General features: G+C 45.8%; 1 protein-coding gene across 1 annotated transcript in view; it reads right to left on the bottom strand.

The window, feature by feature from the left end:
* The window catches only part of THSD4 (thrombospondin type 1 domain containing 4), a 201,838-nt gene that overhangs the window by 16,405 nt on the left and 171,201 nt on the right, over positions 1-14,232 (bottom strand). The window contains exons 3-5 of the mRNA XM_065871892.1: positions 12,256-12,431; positions 9,744-9,840; positions 4,886-5,161 (exon numbers count right to left, since the gene is read on the bottom strand). Of these exons, the coding sequence (XP_065727964.1) occupies positions 4,886-5,161; positions 9,744-9,840; positions 12,256-12,431 (549 nt within the window). The remainder of the gene's footprint in view (positions 1-4,885; positions 5,162-9,743; positions 9,841-12,255; positions 12,432-14,232) is intronic.

Raw genomic sequence — 14,232 nt, 5'->3', positions numbered from 1 at the left:
AGCTCGGTGCTTTGTGACCACCTAGAGGGGTGGGATAGGGAGGGTGGGAGGGAGACGCAAGAGGGAGGAGATACGGGGATGTATGTATATGTATAGCTGAGTCACTTTGTTATACAGCAGAAACCAACACACCATTGTAAAACAATTATACTCCAATAAAGATGTTAAAAAAAATGCAGTACTGGCTATAAAATTAATAGGAAGCAAAAACCTTTGTGGAATTAAATTTTGTCCGGTAACATATCTGCTTCCATTAAGAAGAGATTTTTAATGAAATTCAACAAACATTAAGGACATTGTGTTGAGTTACAAAGATGAATAAGATTCAGTTCACAGCTTGCAGGATACTCATTGGGATGCAGCTAATAAGGGCTTAAGTAAAAATTTTATTATTCAGCCCATCCCTTTCCCATCAGACCATGTGGGTTTAACTTTTCTACTTACACGTTTGTGGACTAGAAGGCAAAAGTAACTACCCCAACTGCTTGGCACTAATGAGGGGGGAATTGAGTATCTTTAGCTGAAAGGATACAAGTTACCCTAGGAATGCTCTGTGCCTTGGAAAGATGGGTCCTGTTTGGGGCTGTGTGCACTTTGGCCACTGCCTGCCTTCCCCCTGGTCCAGTTCCAGCGTTTAGCCAAGGACACAAACTCAGAGGTACTCTTTCTGTCTCCGATGGTGGGAAAACACTAGATCTATAGTTCTTGACTCCAATGACCAAAAAGGTTTCTTTCTCTGGGTCAGTTTATATTTCTGCAGAAAGGGAGACTATCCCTCAGAATGGTACCTGGCCACCTCTTCACTGTCCAAGCATGCCACACAATTAGCCCTCTAAGTGCTAGCCAGCAAGAATGGGGTGGGGAGGTCAGGTGCTGGCTGGGCTTCAGGTAGCAGGAACAATCTGGGATCAGTTTGGTTGGGCTGTACGTTCAATGTGTTGATCTAAACAGAAGTATGTTAACGTTGGAGGGGGGACTGTACCACAGGTAATCAGTGGACATTAAATGAGGTGAGTCAGTGAATTCAGGGGACCGTGTAGAGGTCAGTGAGGCATTGTGGAGAGATGGACAAAATAAGAAGAAAGAAAAAATTAAATAACTCTAGTCTTGGAATGTAAGGGATCAACTGGGCCAAGCCAGGAGTTTGACCAGATAAACAGAGGTCCGGGCAGTGACTGGACAGAGTATGGGCCTCTCTTCTACACCAGTGACAGGGCTCCCCCCTGTGATCATGCTATCATGATGCTGGAATTTTAATCTGAGAGGCACAGAAATGTGTGGTCTGGTGAGTGTTGCCAGGAAGGACTGGAGGAGAGTTTGGGAGAGGGTTTGTGTGGGGAAAATGATGAGATCACGAGGCAAGTGGACTTGGGTTGTGCAGAAAAGAGATGGACAGCCCTGGCAGGCTCAGGATTTCTTGGTCACGGCATACTTGTCACTACCACTGACAACCATGAGATGAGCTAAATGTTTTGTGCATCCACACTGCCTCCCTGCCCTGACATCTCTGAGGCCATTGCTGGCTGGGAGCAAACCTTAGAGGGAGCAAAGGGGTCCCTCCACCATGCCTGGTACAGAACAGACACAGACTGTTGAATGACCACCTGGATGAGTCCAGTGAACACAAGGCTGGGTGAGCAGCACGCAGGGTGCGTGGCAAACAGCACATGCTCTTGTCCTTGTCCCACTGTGTCCACAATGCAATGCCTTATGGTCTCCAGACAGGCCTACATCTCATCCTACTGGAAAGACTGGGCCAGGCTGTCTTTAAAGACATGAAATGGAGGAGACTCTTCTACACATGCCACCCTTGATATCAAACCACATGACAACAATCTTTATCCTTTCACCTAGTTTTCACCTAGTTCTGAGTGTATCTGTTTTCACCTGATCTCACTTAGTTCTGAGTGTATCTGTTTCAGTTAGCAGGTATCACACCACTACCTAAATGGTAGATTATTTCAGCACTATCAAAATACTTTTTGGGGGCTTCCCTGGTGGCGCAGTCGTTGGGAGTCCGCCTGCTGATTCAGGGGACACGGGTTCGTGCCCCGGTCCGGGAAGATCCCACATGCCGCGGAGCGGCTGGGCCCGTGAGCCATGGCCGCTGAGCCTGCGCGTCCGGAGCCTGTGCTCTGCAACGGGAGAGGCCACAGCAGTGAGAGGCCCGCGTACCGGAAAAAAAACAAAAACAAAAACCTTTTGATCTTGGGCTCCTATGTCAAGCACATTTCATTTCACACTGCTTATCTCTATGGCGTCATGGACAGATCCTCACTAAACTGATTTTGGCCTTAATGCATAATTATCTCTAGCTTTCTGCCTCTTTTAAGACACACTTAACAGGCATTTAACTTTCCCTCGTAAGGCTTATAAGAGAAGTTGGCACAATGACTCTCCAGTTCACATTCTCTGCGCAAGTATTAAGTATAAGTACGGTAAAACCTCCATAAATCAGCACTCCAGCTATGAAGCCATCATGGAACCAGCAAAGATTCCAGGCAGGAAGGGCTCCAGACCCCAAGAGGAACCAAAGACTTAAATTCGATTCTCAAAAGCCACTAAGTCAGTGCTCTTATGAAAAAGATAAAAGCGTTAAAGGTGGTTGTGAAAGATTTTTCCATGTGTTGATTATGCCATCGTTTCCAAGTTTTGTACTCTCAGACGCAAGTCTCTTGAAGAAAAGGAAAAAAAATTCGCCAAACCAATATGCTGGAGGTATGTTTCCCAGTTGCAGAAACTCCTCAGGGATACAGCCTCTGTTTCTATGGTAACCTGCCCTCGAAGAACAGGTGTTTTACAGTCACAAATAGCACTTTACTACAGGCAGGAGGCTATCACCATGTATATGAAGGAAATCACGGCTGCACGGTTATACATATACTTGCAATGAGGATCTAAGGCACCTGGAACAGAAAAGCAGCATCAATTTCCAACCCAGGTGCAGAACATCAGGTCAGGGGTTTCTGGACACCACATCCCACATCTATCTTGCCTTTGAGTGTTCAAGGACACAGGACCATGAGTCCACATCACAGTCCAGACTGATACTGACCCTTTTACACACAGCCAGGGTTTGCTTCAAGCCTATCACAACTCTGCTGCTTTATTTATTTATTTTTATAAATTTGTTTATTTCATTTTTGGCTGCGTTGGGTCTTCGTTGCTGCACGCAGGCTTTCTCTAGTTGCGGCGAGCAGGGGCTGCTCTTCGTTGTGGTGTGCAGGCTTCTCATTGCAGTGGCTTCTCTTGTTGTGGAGCACGGGCTCTAGGCGGGCGGGCTTCAGTAGTTGTGGCACGAGGGCTCTGTAGTTGTGGCTCGCGGGCTCTAGAGTGCAGGCTCAGTAGTTGTGGCGCTCGGGCTTAGTTGCTCCGTGGCATGGGGGATATTCCCAGACCAGGGCTCGAACCCATATCCCTTGCATTGGCAGGTGGATTCTTAACCACTGCGCCACCAGGGAAGTCCACAACCCTGCTTTATTTAAATTTCACCTAGACCCCCACCTTTCCCCCTAAATCCTATTACTGGATCTTTTCTTTCCATTGGAGAGATGCCCTATGCTCCCACTGGTGTGTGGTCCCCTTTGCTGCATAAACTGACTTTGTTAGGCTACAGCCTTGCTCCAGGTGTTCTGAGTTGATTGGTCTCAAGATAATGGGACAAATACAGGATTAAGAATTTACTGAGGAGGAAAAATGGAGTTGTGGAGTGTAAAAGCTAGCTAACTAACACTTCAAGCTCCCAAAGCATTCTTTTTTTCTGAAATCCTTAGATCTGAGAATGACTTTTTTTTTTTTTTTTTTTTTTTTTTTTTTGCGGTAGGCGGGCCTCTCACTGTTGCGGCCTCTCCCATTGCGGAGCACAGGCTCCGGATGCGCAGGCTCAGCGGCCATGGCTCACGGGCCCAGCCGCTCCGCGGGATGTGGGATCCTCCCGGACCGGGGCATGAACGCGTGTCCCCTGCATCGGCAGGAGGACTCTCAACCACTGCGCCACCAGGGAAGCCCTGAGAATGACTTTTGAATGGCATTTGTGTAAGTGTCCACAACCTTGACTTGTACATCAGCTTGTAAATCTTGAACTAGGTGAGTGTATTCTCTGATTATTAATGAACACACTGTGCAGGAAAGGGTTAACTCAGCAGGCCTGGGTTGCTCAGACCCTGCATATTCCAAAGAGAGACCTGTATTCAGGACTGGTCCTTGACCAGGGCTGGAGATAACCTCAGAGCCCTTGGAATATTCTGCTGATAAGAGTTTTTCTATGCCAGAGATCTTGGGTTGCGCTCTGTCAGTTTGACAAGCTAGTTTATGCCAACAATGTGATTTCTGTGAACGCCTGTCTTTGCATGCTTGAGGCCTTAGGCCATGTTGTATTAGTTTGACCTCTGGGGTGCTAAAGGCTGAGTAGCTAATGTGGGAGCTACAGGCCTATGTGATTGAACCTCAATAAATCCCCTGGACACCAAAGCTGGAGTGAGCTTCTCTGACTGGCAATACTTGGCTCATATACAATATTGTTGAGAGAACCAAGTGCATCCCTGTGCCACTCTACTGGGAGGGGACACCTGGAGGCCGGCGCCTGGTGTGTCCTGGACTTTGTCACACGTGCTTTTCCCTTTGCTGATGCCAATCTGTAGCCTTTCACTGTTACAAATTGTAACCATGAGCACGGCAGGTTTTCTGAGTTTTCTAAGTCCTTCGGGTGGATCACCGAGCCTGAGGGTGGTCTTGGGGAACCCCCAACACAGCCTCACACTAACGAGCAATCTCACAGTCAGGCTCAAGGAGGGGAAGCTTTGCCATGTGCCTGGGGCCTACCTGTGTGTTCCCCACTCCTGCTCGGGGATCTGCAGAGACCCTCCTAGCCCGCACATGAGCTCACCTTTCCCGCAGGTTGTCGAGCACTCCGTTGTCCCCAGCTGTTTCCAGTTGTGATCCCGGCTCCGCCGTGGGGTCTGTGGTGCTGGTGGTACCACACTGTCCGGCCGGTGGGGAGAGAATCTATCAGGATGCCTGACCGGGAAGGTCTGTGCTGATTCCGAGGTGAATATTTCAGGTGCCCCGCCGTGCACGTCTGCCTTCTCTTCGTCCCCCTCTTTCCCTTCTCCCTCCTGCTGGTTCCCCCCTTCTGGTACCAGCTGGCCGTTGAAGGGCTCCCCTAGGAGATTCAAGTGCACACACCACAGAAGATGGGTTTGGACGGTGAGTTGTAAAGAGGCAATGGCTCCAACATTAGAAATTAGGCAGCATGAGATCATTTCTAATTCAGAGCACACATATTTAAAATAGGCAGATGTTAATTTCCCTAATATTAAAAACATTATTAAAATGAATAAGAAAAAGATGAACATCACAGTAGGGAAATTGGGCAAGGGACAGGGAGAGGCAATTTCTTTTCTCATGAGAAGAAATACACACAGTCAAAAGTCACACAACAACACTCAACTTCCTTCCTAATTAAAGAACTACATGAGAAAGCAACTAACAACAGCAACTCTATTTACCTAAAAATAAAGATGAGAAACTTTGGAAACCCTTAAATCCCTAAACCCCTCGCTGAAGGTGCAGGAAAACACGATTTTGCACACTGGGTGAGCCTGCAAATACACGCAAAGTTTTGGAGGACGACTTGGCAATATCTCTCTAAATGTTAAATGCACATACCTTTTGACCTAGGGATTCAGTTTCCAGGACAACTGTCATACAAATATTCTCATTCTTTTATATAAAGTGGTATGTATAAGTATGGTTACTAATTTGAAACAGCAAAACAGTAAAGTGAACTTAAATGTCTACCAGTGGTAGTGGTTCAAATAAATTATACTACAACCAAGAATGAAATATTATGCTATTTTTTAAAAGAATGAAGCAAATACATGTTGTGACATGGAGATATGACCCATAGGTTGTTCAGTGAAAGAAAAAAGCATAGCAGCAATTCAGTTTGTATACACATACACAGATGTGGCCAGACACTTTTTGAGACACTGATTTTTTTTTTTTTGGCCACATTGTGCAGCATGTGGGATCGTAGTTCCCTGACTGGGGATCTAACCCATGCTCCCTGCATTAGAAGCTCCGGACGCGCAGGCTCAGCGGCCATGGCTCACGGGCCCAGCCGCTCCGCGGCATGTGGGATCTTCCCGGACTGGGGCACGAACCCGTGTCCCCTGCATTGGCAGGCGGACTCCCAACCACTGAACCACCAGGGAAGCCCAGAAGAGCAGAGTTTTAACCACTGGACCACCAGGGAAGCCCTTGAGAGATTAATTTGTGTTTTGTTCTTTATCTCTGTTCCTCCTCCTCTCCTAGTCCAAGTGGCCAAGTTCTTAGATTTTCTTGTCTGAGATTTTTGCAGGAGTGAAAGTGAAAGGTGCAGGAAGTTAACAGCTCTTCCTTCCCACAAAGAAAGCCTGAGCTCTCAGTTAGGATAACAGGTCCCAGAGGGGCCAGCCCAGGGAAAGGAGGAGGGAAAAGTGGAGAGAGTGCTTTCTCAGAGACAGAGAGACAGAGAGAGAGAGATCTCCAAAGTGAGGAGTGGCAGGTGTTTGAGGTCTTGGGTTTCCTGAGCACCACAGACCTGCCAGACAGGTATCTTTCCTCTATCTGGGGTGTGTGTGGGAGCCCCCAGATTGACTGAGATTGAGTTATTCTACCAGTTTCAGAGAAGTTTCAAATTGAGGTTAGATTTATGTTGGCTTATGGAAAAGACTGGCATGTGATGTTCCTGGCACACTTAGATTGTAGACAAATATTGAAACTGGCCACATACATGTTTGTATACGCATGGAAAGGGCTGGGTAGGGTCCCACCTAATTGTAAAGAGAGATTCCCTCTGGGAAGCTGGGAGAGGGCTGAGGTTGGGAATACTGCTTTTTAAAAAAATAGACATATATATATAATATAAAATGCATATATTAATTAGAGCAGTTTAGGTTCGCAGCAAAATCAAGTGGCAAGTCTAGAAAGTTCCCGTATCTCTCCTGCCCCACACATGCACAGCCTCCACCATCAACATCCCACACCAGAGTGGGATGAGCCTACACTGACACATCCTTATCATCCAATGTCCATAGTTTACATTAGGGTTCACTCTTGGTGTTGTACATTCTGTGGGTTTTGACGAACGTGTGACATCTATCGACCATTGTAGTATCACACAGAATAGTTTCACTGCCCGAAAATCCTCTGTGCTCTGCCTATTCATCCCTCCCTCCCCTCTAATCCCTGGTAACCACCGATCTGTTTAATGTCTCCATAGTTTTGTCTTTTCCAGAATACCGTACATACATACTTGGAATCATACAATATGGAGACTTTTCAGATTGGCTTCTTTCACTTAGTAATATGCAGTTAAGATTCCTACGTGTCCTTTCATGGCTTGATAGCTCATTTCTTTTTAACACTGGATAAATATTCCAGTGCCTGGATATACCACAGTTCCTTTATCCAAATTTACCTACTGAAAGACATCTTGGATGCTTCTAAGTTTTGGCAGTTATGGAGCAGTTGCATTTTACTTTACGTATTTCCGTTTTGATTGAATAGTGTTCCAGCATTCATTAGTTTAATATAAAATAAGGAGGCAAATTCTAAGGTTACTGTAAAATACAGTTAAAACCTAGAGCTTTCTCTACTCTCTCAGCAGCACTTTCTTATTTAGTTGGCTACTTATAATACTTCATGGTTTAAAATATTATATGCAAATTAAACTAATAGAATCAAGACCAGCATACTGATATACATGAAACTGTCCAAGATGTTATCAGATAAAACATTTAAAAATCTTTTATGTACCTTATATGTACTGGGCACTGTGCTAGGATGGACACCTAATTTATTCAATACCTTCCCCCTCCCAGATAAAACCTTCGAGTGTATTTTTTTCCCTCTCTGTTTTGTAGACTGTGAATGTGTTCAGAGAAGTTACTGACTTGCCTGAGGGTGCACAGCAAGAAAGTGGCAGAATTGAATTCAAGCTCTGGCCTCCTGACTCCACTGATACGGTGGATGAAGCCTGGTCCAGATTGCCTCTCCTCACCGACTTTTTACAGCTGACCCCTTCTGGCCTGCCCTGTCCCCGGCAGCTGATCCCAGAACCACATGCTACCCATTAGTTGAGACCCATTAGGCTTGTTATCGCTCATCATCGTCCCATATGATTTCAAATAGTCTGTCCAATTGTCCTTATAAATCAGCATCAGTAATCTCAATATTCCCCCATCTGAACTTGGTTTCTCAGACTGTATATTGCTCCTGGAAATGGCTTAAAAATTCTTTCAGGCTGAGTGTGCTGACTTGGAGTTCGGACAACACGTGCACCCCACGTGCCAGGTGGCTCCTCCCCGACCTGTAACAATCAGATAACCTGCTTATCCAATCGGCAGCCCAGAGAAGGATGTACGGCCAGGTCTCGCATCTGTCCCCTCACTTCCTAGGACAGGTGTTGGACCAGGTCACCTGTAGGCAGTGTAATAAGCACAGGGGCCAGTGATTCAGGCTGATCTGAGGTCATTGTGGGACCTGGGCAAGTAACTCAATCTCTCTAAGCTTCCATTCCTTACTCTTAAAATGGGGCTAAAAACAGTACCTCTCTCTGAGCACAGTTGTGAAAATTTGATGAGTTAGTCTATGTGAAGGGCCCAGCAGTGTCTGGCACATAGCGAGGACTCTGCGTGTGAGTGATTATTAGCGATTAGTATTAATATTTCTGCAGACCCTTCTGTCTGAAAGATGGAAAAGACAGTCTCCATTTGGGTGGTGGGCTCCATCACCATTCAGTAAAGAAATATCAGCGAGGGGCTGTGCTATACCCAGCAGAGGCAAGCAAAGCTGCTGGCTCTGTCAGCAGAGCCCACAGGGAAGAGGTGGATTGTTAGGTGTGAATTCATTTTTCTTTTCTTACAGGTGAAAGCTGTGTTAGCAGAAGCAGAAGGGAACCAAGAGAAAAGGCATGTGGTGGACAGAATAACGGCCCTCTGAAGATGCCTGTGTCCTAATATCTGGAACCTGGGATGTGTTATTTTATACTGCAAAAAGGATTTTGCAGATGTGATTAAGTTATCCTGGATTTTGAGATGGAGAGATTATCCTGAATTATCTGGCTGAGCTCAATGTAATCGGAAGGGTCCTTATAAGAAAGAGGCAGGAGGGCGACGGTCAGAGAAGGAGAGATGACAGAAGAAGAGGGTCAGAGGCAGAGAGAGATTTGAAGGTGCTATTCGGCTGACTTTGAAGACGGAGGAAGGGGCCATGAACCAAGAAACGCAGGTGGCCTCTGCTGAAAAAGGTAAGGAAACTGATTCTTTCCCAGAGCCTGCACAGGGAGCACAGCCTGCCAACACCGTGATTCCTGCCCAGCAAAACCCGTTTTGCACTTCTGACCTCCGGAACTATAAGACAGTAAATTTGTGTTACTTTATGCTCCTGAGTTTAAGGTCATTTGTTAGAGCAGTGATAGGAAACTAATATAAAAGACATTTCAAAATGTTGAAATGGAAAAACAGACTGAGAATGTTCACTTCATTTTTGAATCAAGTGAATGAAACACTCTTATCAGTGAAGGCTCAGGCAAATGGTGAGGCATCCTCTGATATCAAGGCCCACTGACTCTGAAATATGTGTCCATGGGTTTTCTCTGTGTTGACCGAGAGACAGAGGGCAGATACACAAGAAGAAGAGAGAAAGGGCGTTAAAAGGAAATGATCCGGAGTGACCGGCAGCAAAACCAGAAATTTTACCTGGTCTCCTGTGAGGCAGCACCTGTGGGCTGATGGCATTGTTCCCCATGATTACGTACTCGTAGTGGACTCCTGGATTAGGCTGCTGGTGTATCATCTGACAACACAAAGGTCAATGTCACTGCACTGGCACACAGGCATATCCCCTTCCTCCTGGCTTTGGGCTCAATGGTGTAAGTGGCACTAACTATAAATGAGTGGACTGATTTACATCTAATAATATTAGCGGACTGGTGACACACTAAACGAAAGCTATTTCCAGATGGCTTTTTGCTATCTGCTTTTGAAGAATGAAGAACATAGTCTTTGAGAGAATAAGAAGAAAACTAGGTTGAAAGTCAAGATTTTATAAATTTTAAACAGGAAGATGGGAGCAATGGTAGGGAACCTTTCTGTCGGCTCCCAACCATCCTCTACCATTGCTTAGATTTTCCTCATGGCCCTCAAAATATCCAAAATAGACACTTAAGTTTACACCACAGAGAACCCGTTTGAACACTAGGTGGCGAGACAGAGTCATGTAAGGAAGGGCCAGACCTCTGGCAGCGTCGCCCCGAGATCCCCTAGGTTCCTCCCAAGTCCTCTACCTGGCCCGGGACGCTGGCTCAGGAAGGGTCTGACCCAACCCTCTCCCTCATTGACTTTCTGGGTCCCATCCCCTCTCATCCATGGAAAGTTCCAGAACCACAGAGAGATGAGGTGAGGAAAACAGGTATAAGGGCAAAAAGTCTCCTTGGGTCCTATTCTCTCAGGGACCCATGACAAAAGCTGCATAGGGCTGTGGAAGTCAGCAATTAAACATTGTCCGGGACAAGAACACAAAACAAACCAGCATGGCTCAGCAGAATAAATCCCTCCCTATTGGCTTTGGAGCAGAAAATCCTTTGTGCTCATGGCTTTCCTGGAGGGAAGCAGGGTGGTGGGCTAAATGGAGCCGCAGAATGCAAATCTGCGGTGGAAATACGAGCCAGGCAAGGAGACAGGTCACGCTGTGATACTTCTGTCTCTACTGCTTTACGAAGGGGTTCTCCTCTTTACCCACTGGGTCACCTAGAGCAAGTCCCTCAATCTCATGGTTTTCGATTTCTTCATCTGGAGAAGCAGGAGGTGAGAATCCAGTTGATCTCTGAGGTCCTGTTAGCTACAGGCATTCTCTGAGTCACTCCTGCGTGGGTGGGTCCTGTTTGGTCCATGAGGGTGTCTATTCCACCCAGTTACACCATCAGCCTTTACCCCTTCCCTACATGTGAAACGTGGCCTCCCGTCTAGAAATCACCCAACAGAAGGCGGACATGAGAACCCCTGGGCCCCCTACATCCAGGAACCATGGTGGGGAGCAGAGAACCCCCGAGGGACACGGTGGTGTGACCACAGGTCCTTGCTTTCTACTCCTAATCCCCTCACTTCTCTTTTCACACAATCCAACAGTCATTCTGGGGCCGGAAAGCCTTCCCCCCTCTACTGTGCCTCTTCTGTGTGAACATTCTGCCAGTGCAAACCTTGTCCCATTTATGAAATTACTACTGGCCACCACAACCCAGACCACCCATAGTGGGCCTTTAACAACCTGAGTTTTTACCCCTAATGCCATTCGAAACTTACCCGGAGACCAACACCAGCGGGACAGTCTATAAAAAAATTCAGAATGAGCTATAACAAGACTTCCTTTGTAGTTTCTAGTCCCATGAGCCACTAGGCCCAAAGGGAATGAACATGTAACTGTATAGTTAGACAAGTAATATTTATAAAATTCGAACTCGGCAAATATCAAGTAGACCGGCTTTGGAGATGGTGAGAGAATATATATCTATGGGTGAGCACATTCTTTTTTATCAAAACGTGATTTTGAGCTTTTATTTCCGGTCCCCTTTTATTTCCTGATCTTTTTAAGAAGATTGGATTCTAGTGGTTTCTTTAAAAAAATAAGGACAATTTTTAACTCTGGGGCAACTTAATACTTTAGTTTCTTGTCAAAGAAATCAAAGTTCTGTCTTCTGCGAAGCAGGGAACGACTCGTAAATCTCTATATTGTTACTCCAAGCTTTATTGTGTCATCTGGAGTACTCTGGAGTTCTTGTTTCTTCACTTGCTTTAATAGAATTTGAAGAGGGCTGGGAACTGTGAGTGGTCTCGTCTTGCTTTAGGCATTTGCTTTCTTTTGCCATAAAAAGAAAACACGCCAAATTAGCTTAGGAGGAAAGTGACTGGAGGAGAGCCAATGCTCATGAAATAAAGGATATGTTTTGCCTCTGATTTGGTTCAACAAGTAAAATTGGTTTTACTGGCTCAATAAACGCTGAGGGTAATAAGCATCTGGGAGAGTTTAAGGTTTCTATGAGCTAGGTACATTCGGAGGTGAGGGGCAGAGAGGAATGCCAAGCATGTAAGGGCACCCCAAAAGGCGCCACTCAAATGGTCTTATTGAGCGAGGGCAATATTTGTTGTTTATTTGTTCTAAGTGTGGTCCTGAGAAGCAAGAAGATACAAAATCCAGGCAAGAGTTCAAACTCACATAGACATCCAAGATCTCATTAGTGGGACCTTCGGCCAAAAAGGACTCTCCGGCAGTGCTCGAAATCTCATTTGGTCGCTTGTATGTGAACATGGTCCCTCCTCCTTCATATTTTCCAGGCCGGTCTATTGCCCAGTTCCCGTTGATGATGGAGCGGCCAGAACGACTTCGCAAGGCTGTTGAGAAAAATGCGAGTCCTCAGGTAAGCCCAGGTGTGCATGAGAAACTCACTGCCCCCTACTTGCTGGCTCTTTCCTTCATCAGGTTTGTCATTATGATCGACTATGTGCAGGGCACTGGCCTAGGCCCTGGAACAGGATGAGGCATCTAGATCACAGCCCTTCGGGCTTCATCACTTCTTCAACCCCCTTCAATCCCTTCTACCACTTGGACTTAGTCTAGAAAGGAAGGGTGGGAGTGGTTAGGAGAGAAGAATGTGGAAAATGAGAGAAAGGAGAAAGTTAGAGGTGGAAGATAAGGGGGCGGGGAAGGGAAACTGTGTTCTATCCCATTATCTAGGTGAGAGGTTGCATACTGGCAGCTCATGAGCTGCTTTTGGCCCACAAATGGAATTAGTTTAGCCATTGTAGTGTTCTTTTTTTGTAAATAATTGAAACCAAATTTAAGAATTGGGAGATTTCACATAAAAATTTTAGAGTTCTAGCTTCCCTTGTAGAACAAGAAGACATGTTAACCTTGGCTCCACATTCTCTCATGGCAGAGTCATGGAGCTGAGGAGGACTGCCTCTGTTAGATGGGGCCTGCGTGCTCTGGCTTGCCCTACTCCCCACCGCTCCCTAGTGATCCCCAACACTGAGGCTAAGTCTCAGTTTATTACCCATTTATTTATGAATATAGATTATTTATTCCATTTATGCTCATGCTGAATTAATATTTTCCTTATAGAATAGAAATTTTCTTAAAATTCTTCCTACTGGTATGTCTACTAAAAGCGGCAAAGCTAAAGACAGGCTAAAAGGGTCACAGGACTTTCTCCTACTTGGTCATCTTCATTCATTTGTATTATCTGACTTCTGTGGACTTTTGAGGGTGTAGCTATGTACCTACTCCCACATACACTGTCAGAATTCATCTTCACAACATTGCTAAGCAGATGTGCGTCCTCATCTTTCAGAACATGGTTCAAGTCTGAGAAGGAAGCTGTTCAAGTTCATGAAGACAAGTGACAGAACTGCTATTTGGAGTCCAATAACAGTGGACTCAGGAGGGAGGTAAGAACGGAGAAGAGGGGCAAGGAACAAGGTGTTAGAGTTATTGAGAGAAGAAAGGGCAGCATCTGAGAGCAGACTTGACTCCCTTAGGCATTTGGTACCTTGAAACCCACAAGCGAATGGCAAATTGGATTTAAAGGAGATCCCATTTTAAGTGGCATGGTCAACAGTGGGCCTGTGACAGTCACTGGCTCTGTGTACTTGCAATTTACATAGTTACTAAACTTAATTTTTTTACAATGTATTTTGAAAAAAATTTACACATAAACGAAAGTAGTGAGAACGGTATAATAAACCTCCATGTACCCATCCAGCTTCAATAATTATCAACTCCTGGCTTAGCTTTTTTCACTTCGCAAATCCCAGACACTATTTATCCTTACATTTTTCAGTAGGTGTCTCTAAAATATAAGGACTCTTTGTTTCTTAAAGCCAGTTTCAGCAGCGTTTTCTACAATGGGTCTTCCCAGGCCTGCAGAGTCAGAAGCTGCTCTGAGAGGTGGAAGAGCCCCCAAGGTTGAGGTGGCCTCCCCTGCAGACTCTCTCCCTGGCTGGCTTGTTGCCATGGCTCCTGGGAGACCACAGCTGTGGAACATCAAATACCAAATTAGAAAATCACTTCAGCTTACTGAGTGGCAAGGAAGGGTCAAGAGTAGAGACTGAGGATGAATAGGTTTGGGGCTGTTTTCTCTCAAAACCACACTTCTTGAGAGTGGTCCATATGGTGTCTCCGTGTTTTCACTTC

The sequence above is a fragment of the Phocoena phocoena genome, chromosome 2 (genome assembly GCF_963924675.1).
Source record: "Phocoena phocoena chromosome 2, mPhoPho1.1, whole genome shotgun sequence".
Taxonomy (NCBI): Eukaryota; Metazoa; Chordata; class Mammalia; order Artiodactyla; family Phocoenidae; genus Phocoena; species Phocoena phocoena.
The sequence above is the reverse complement of the archived record's forward strand: the minus strand, read 5'-3'. Positions and strand labels throughout refer to the sequence as shown.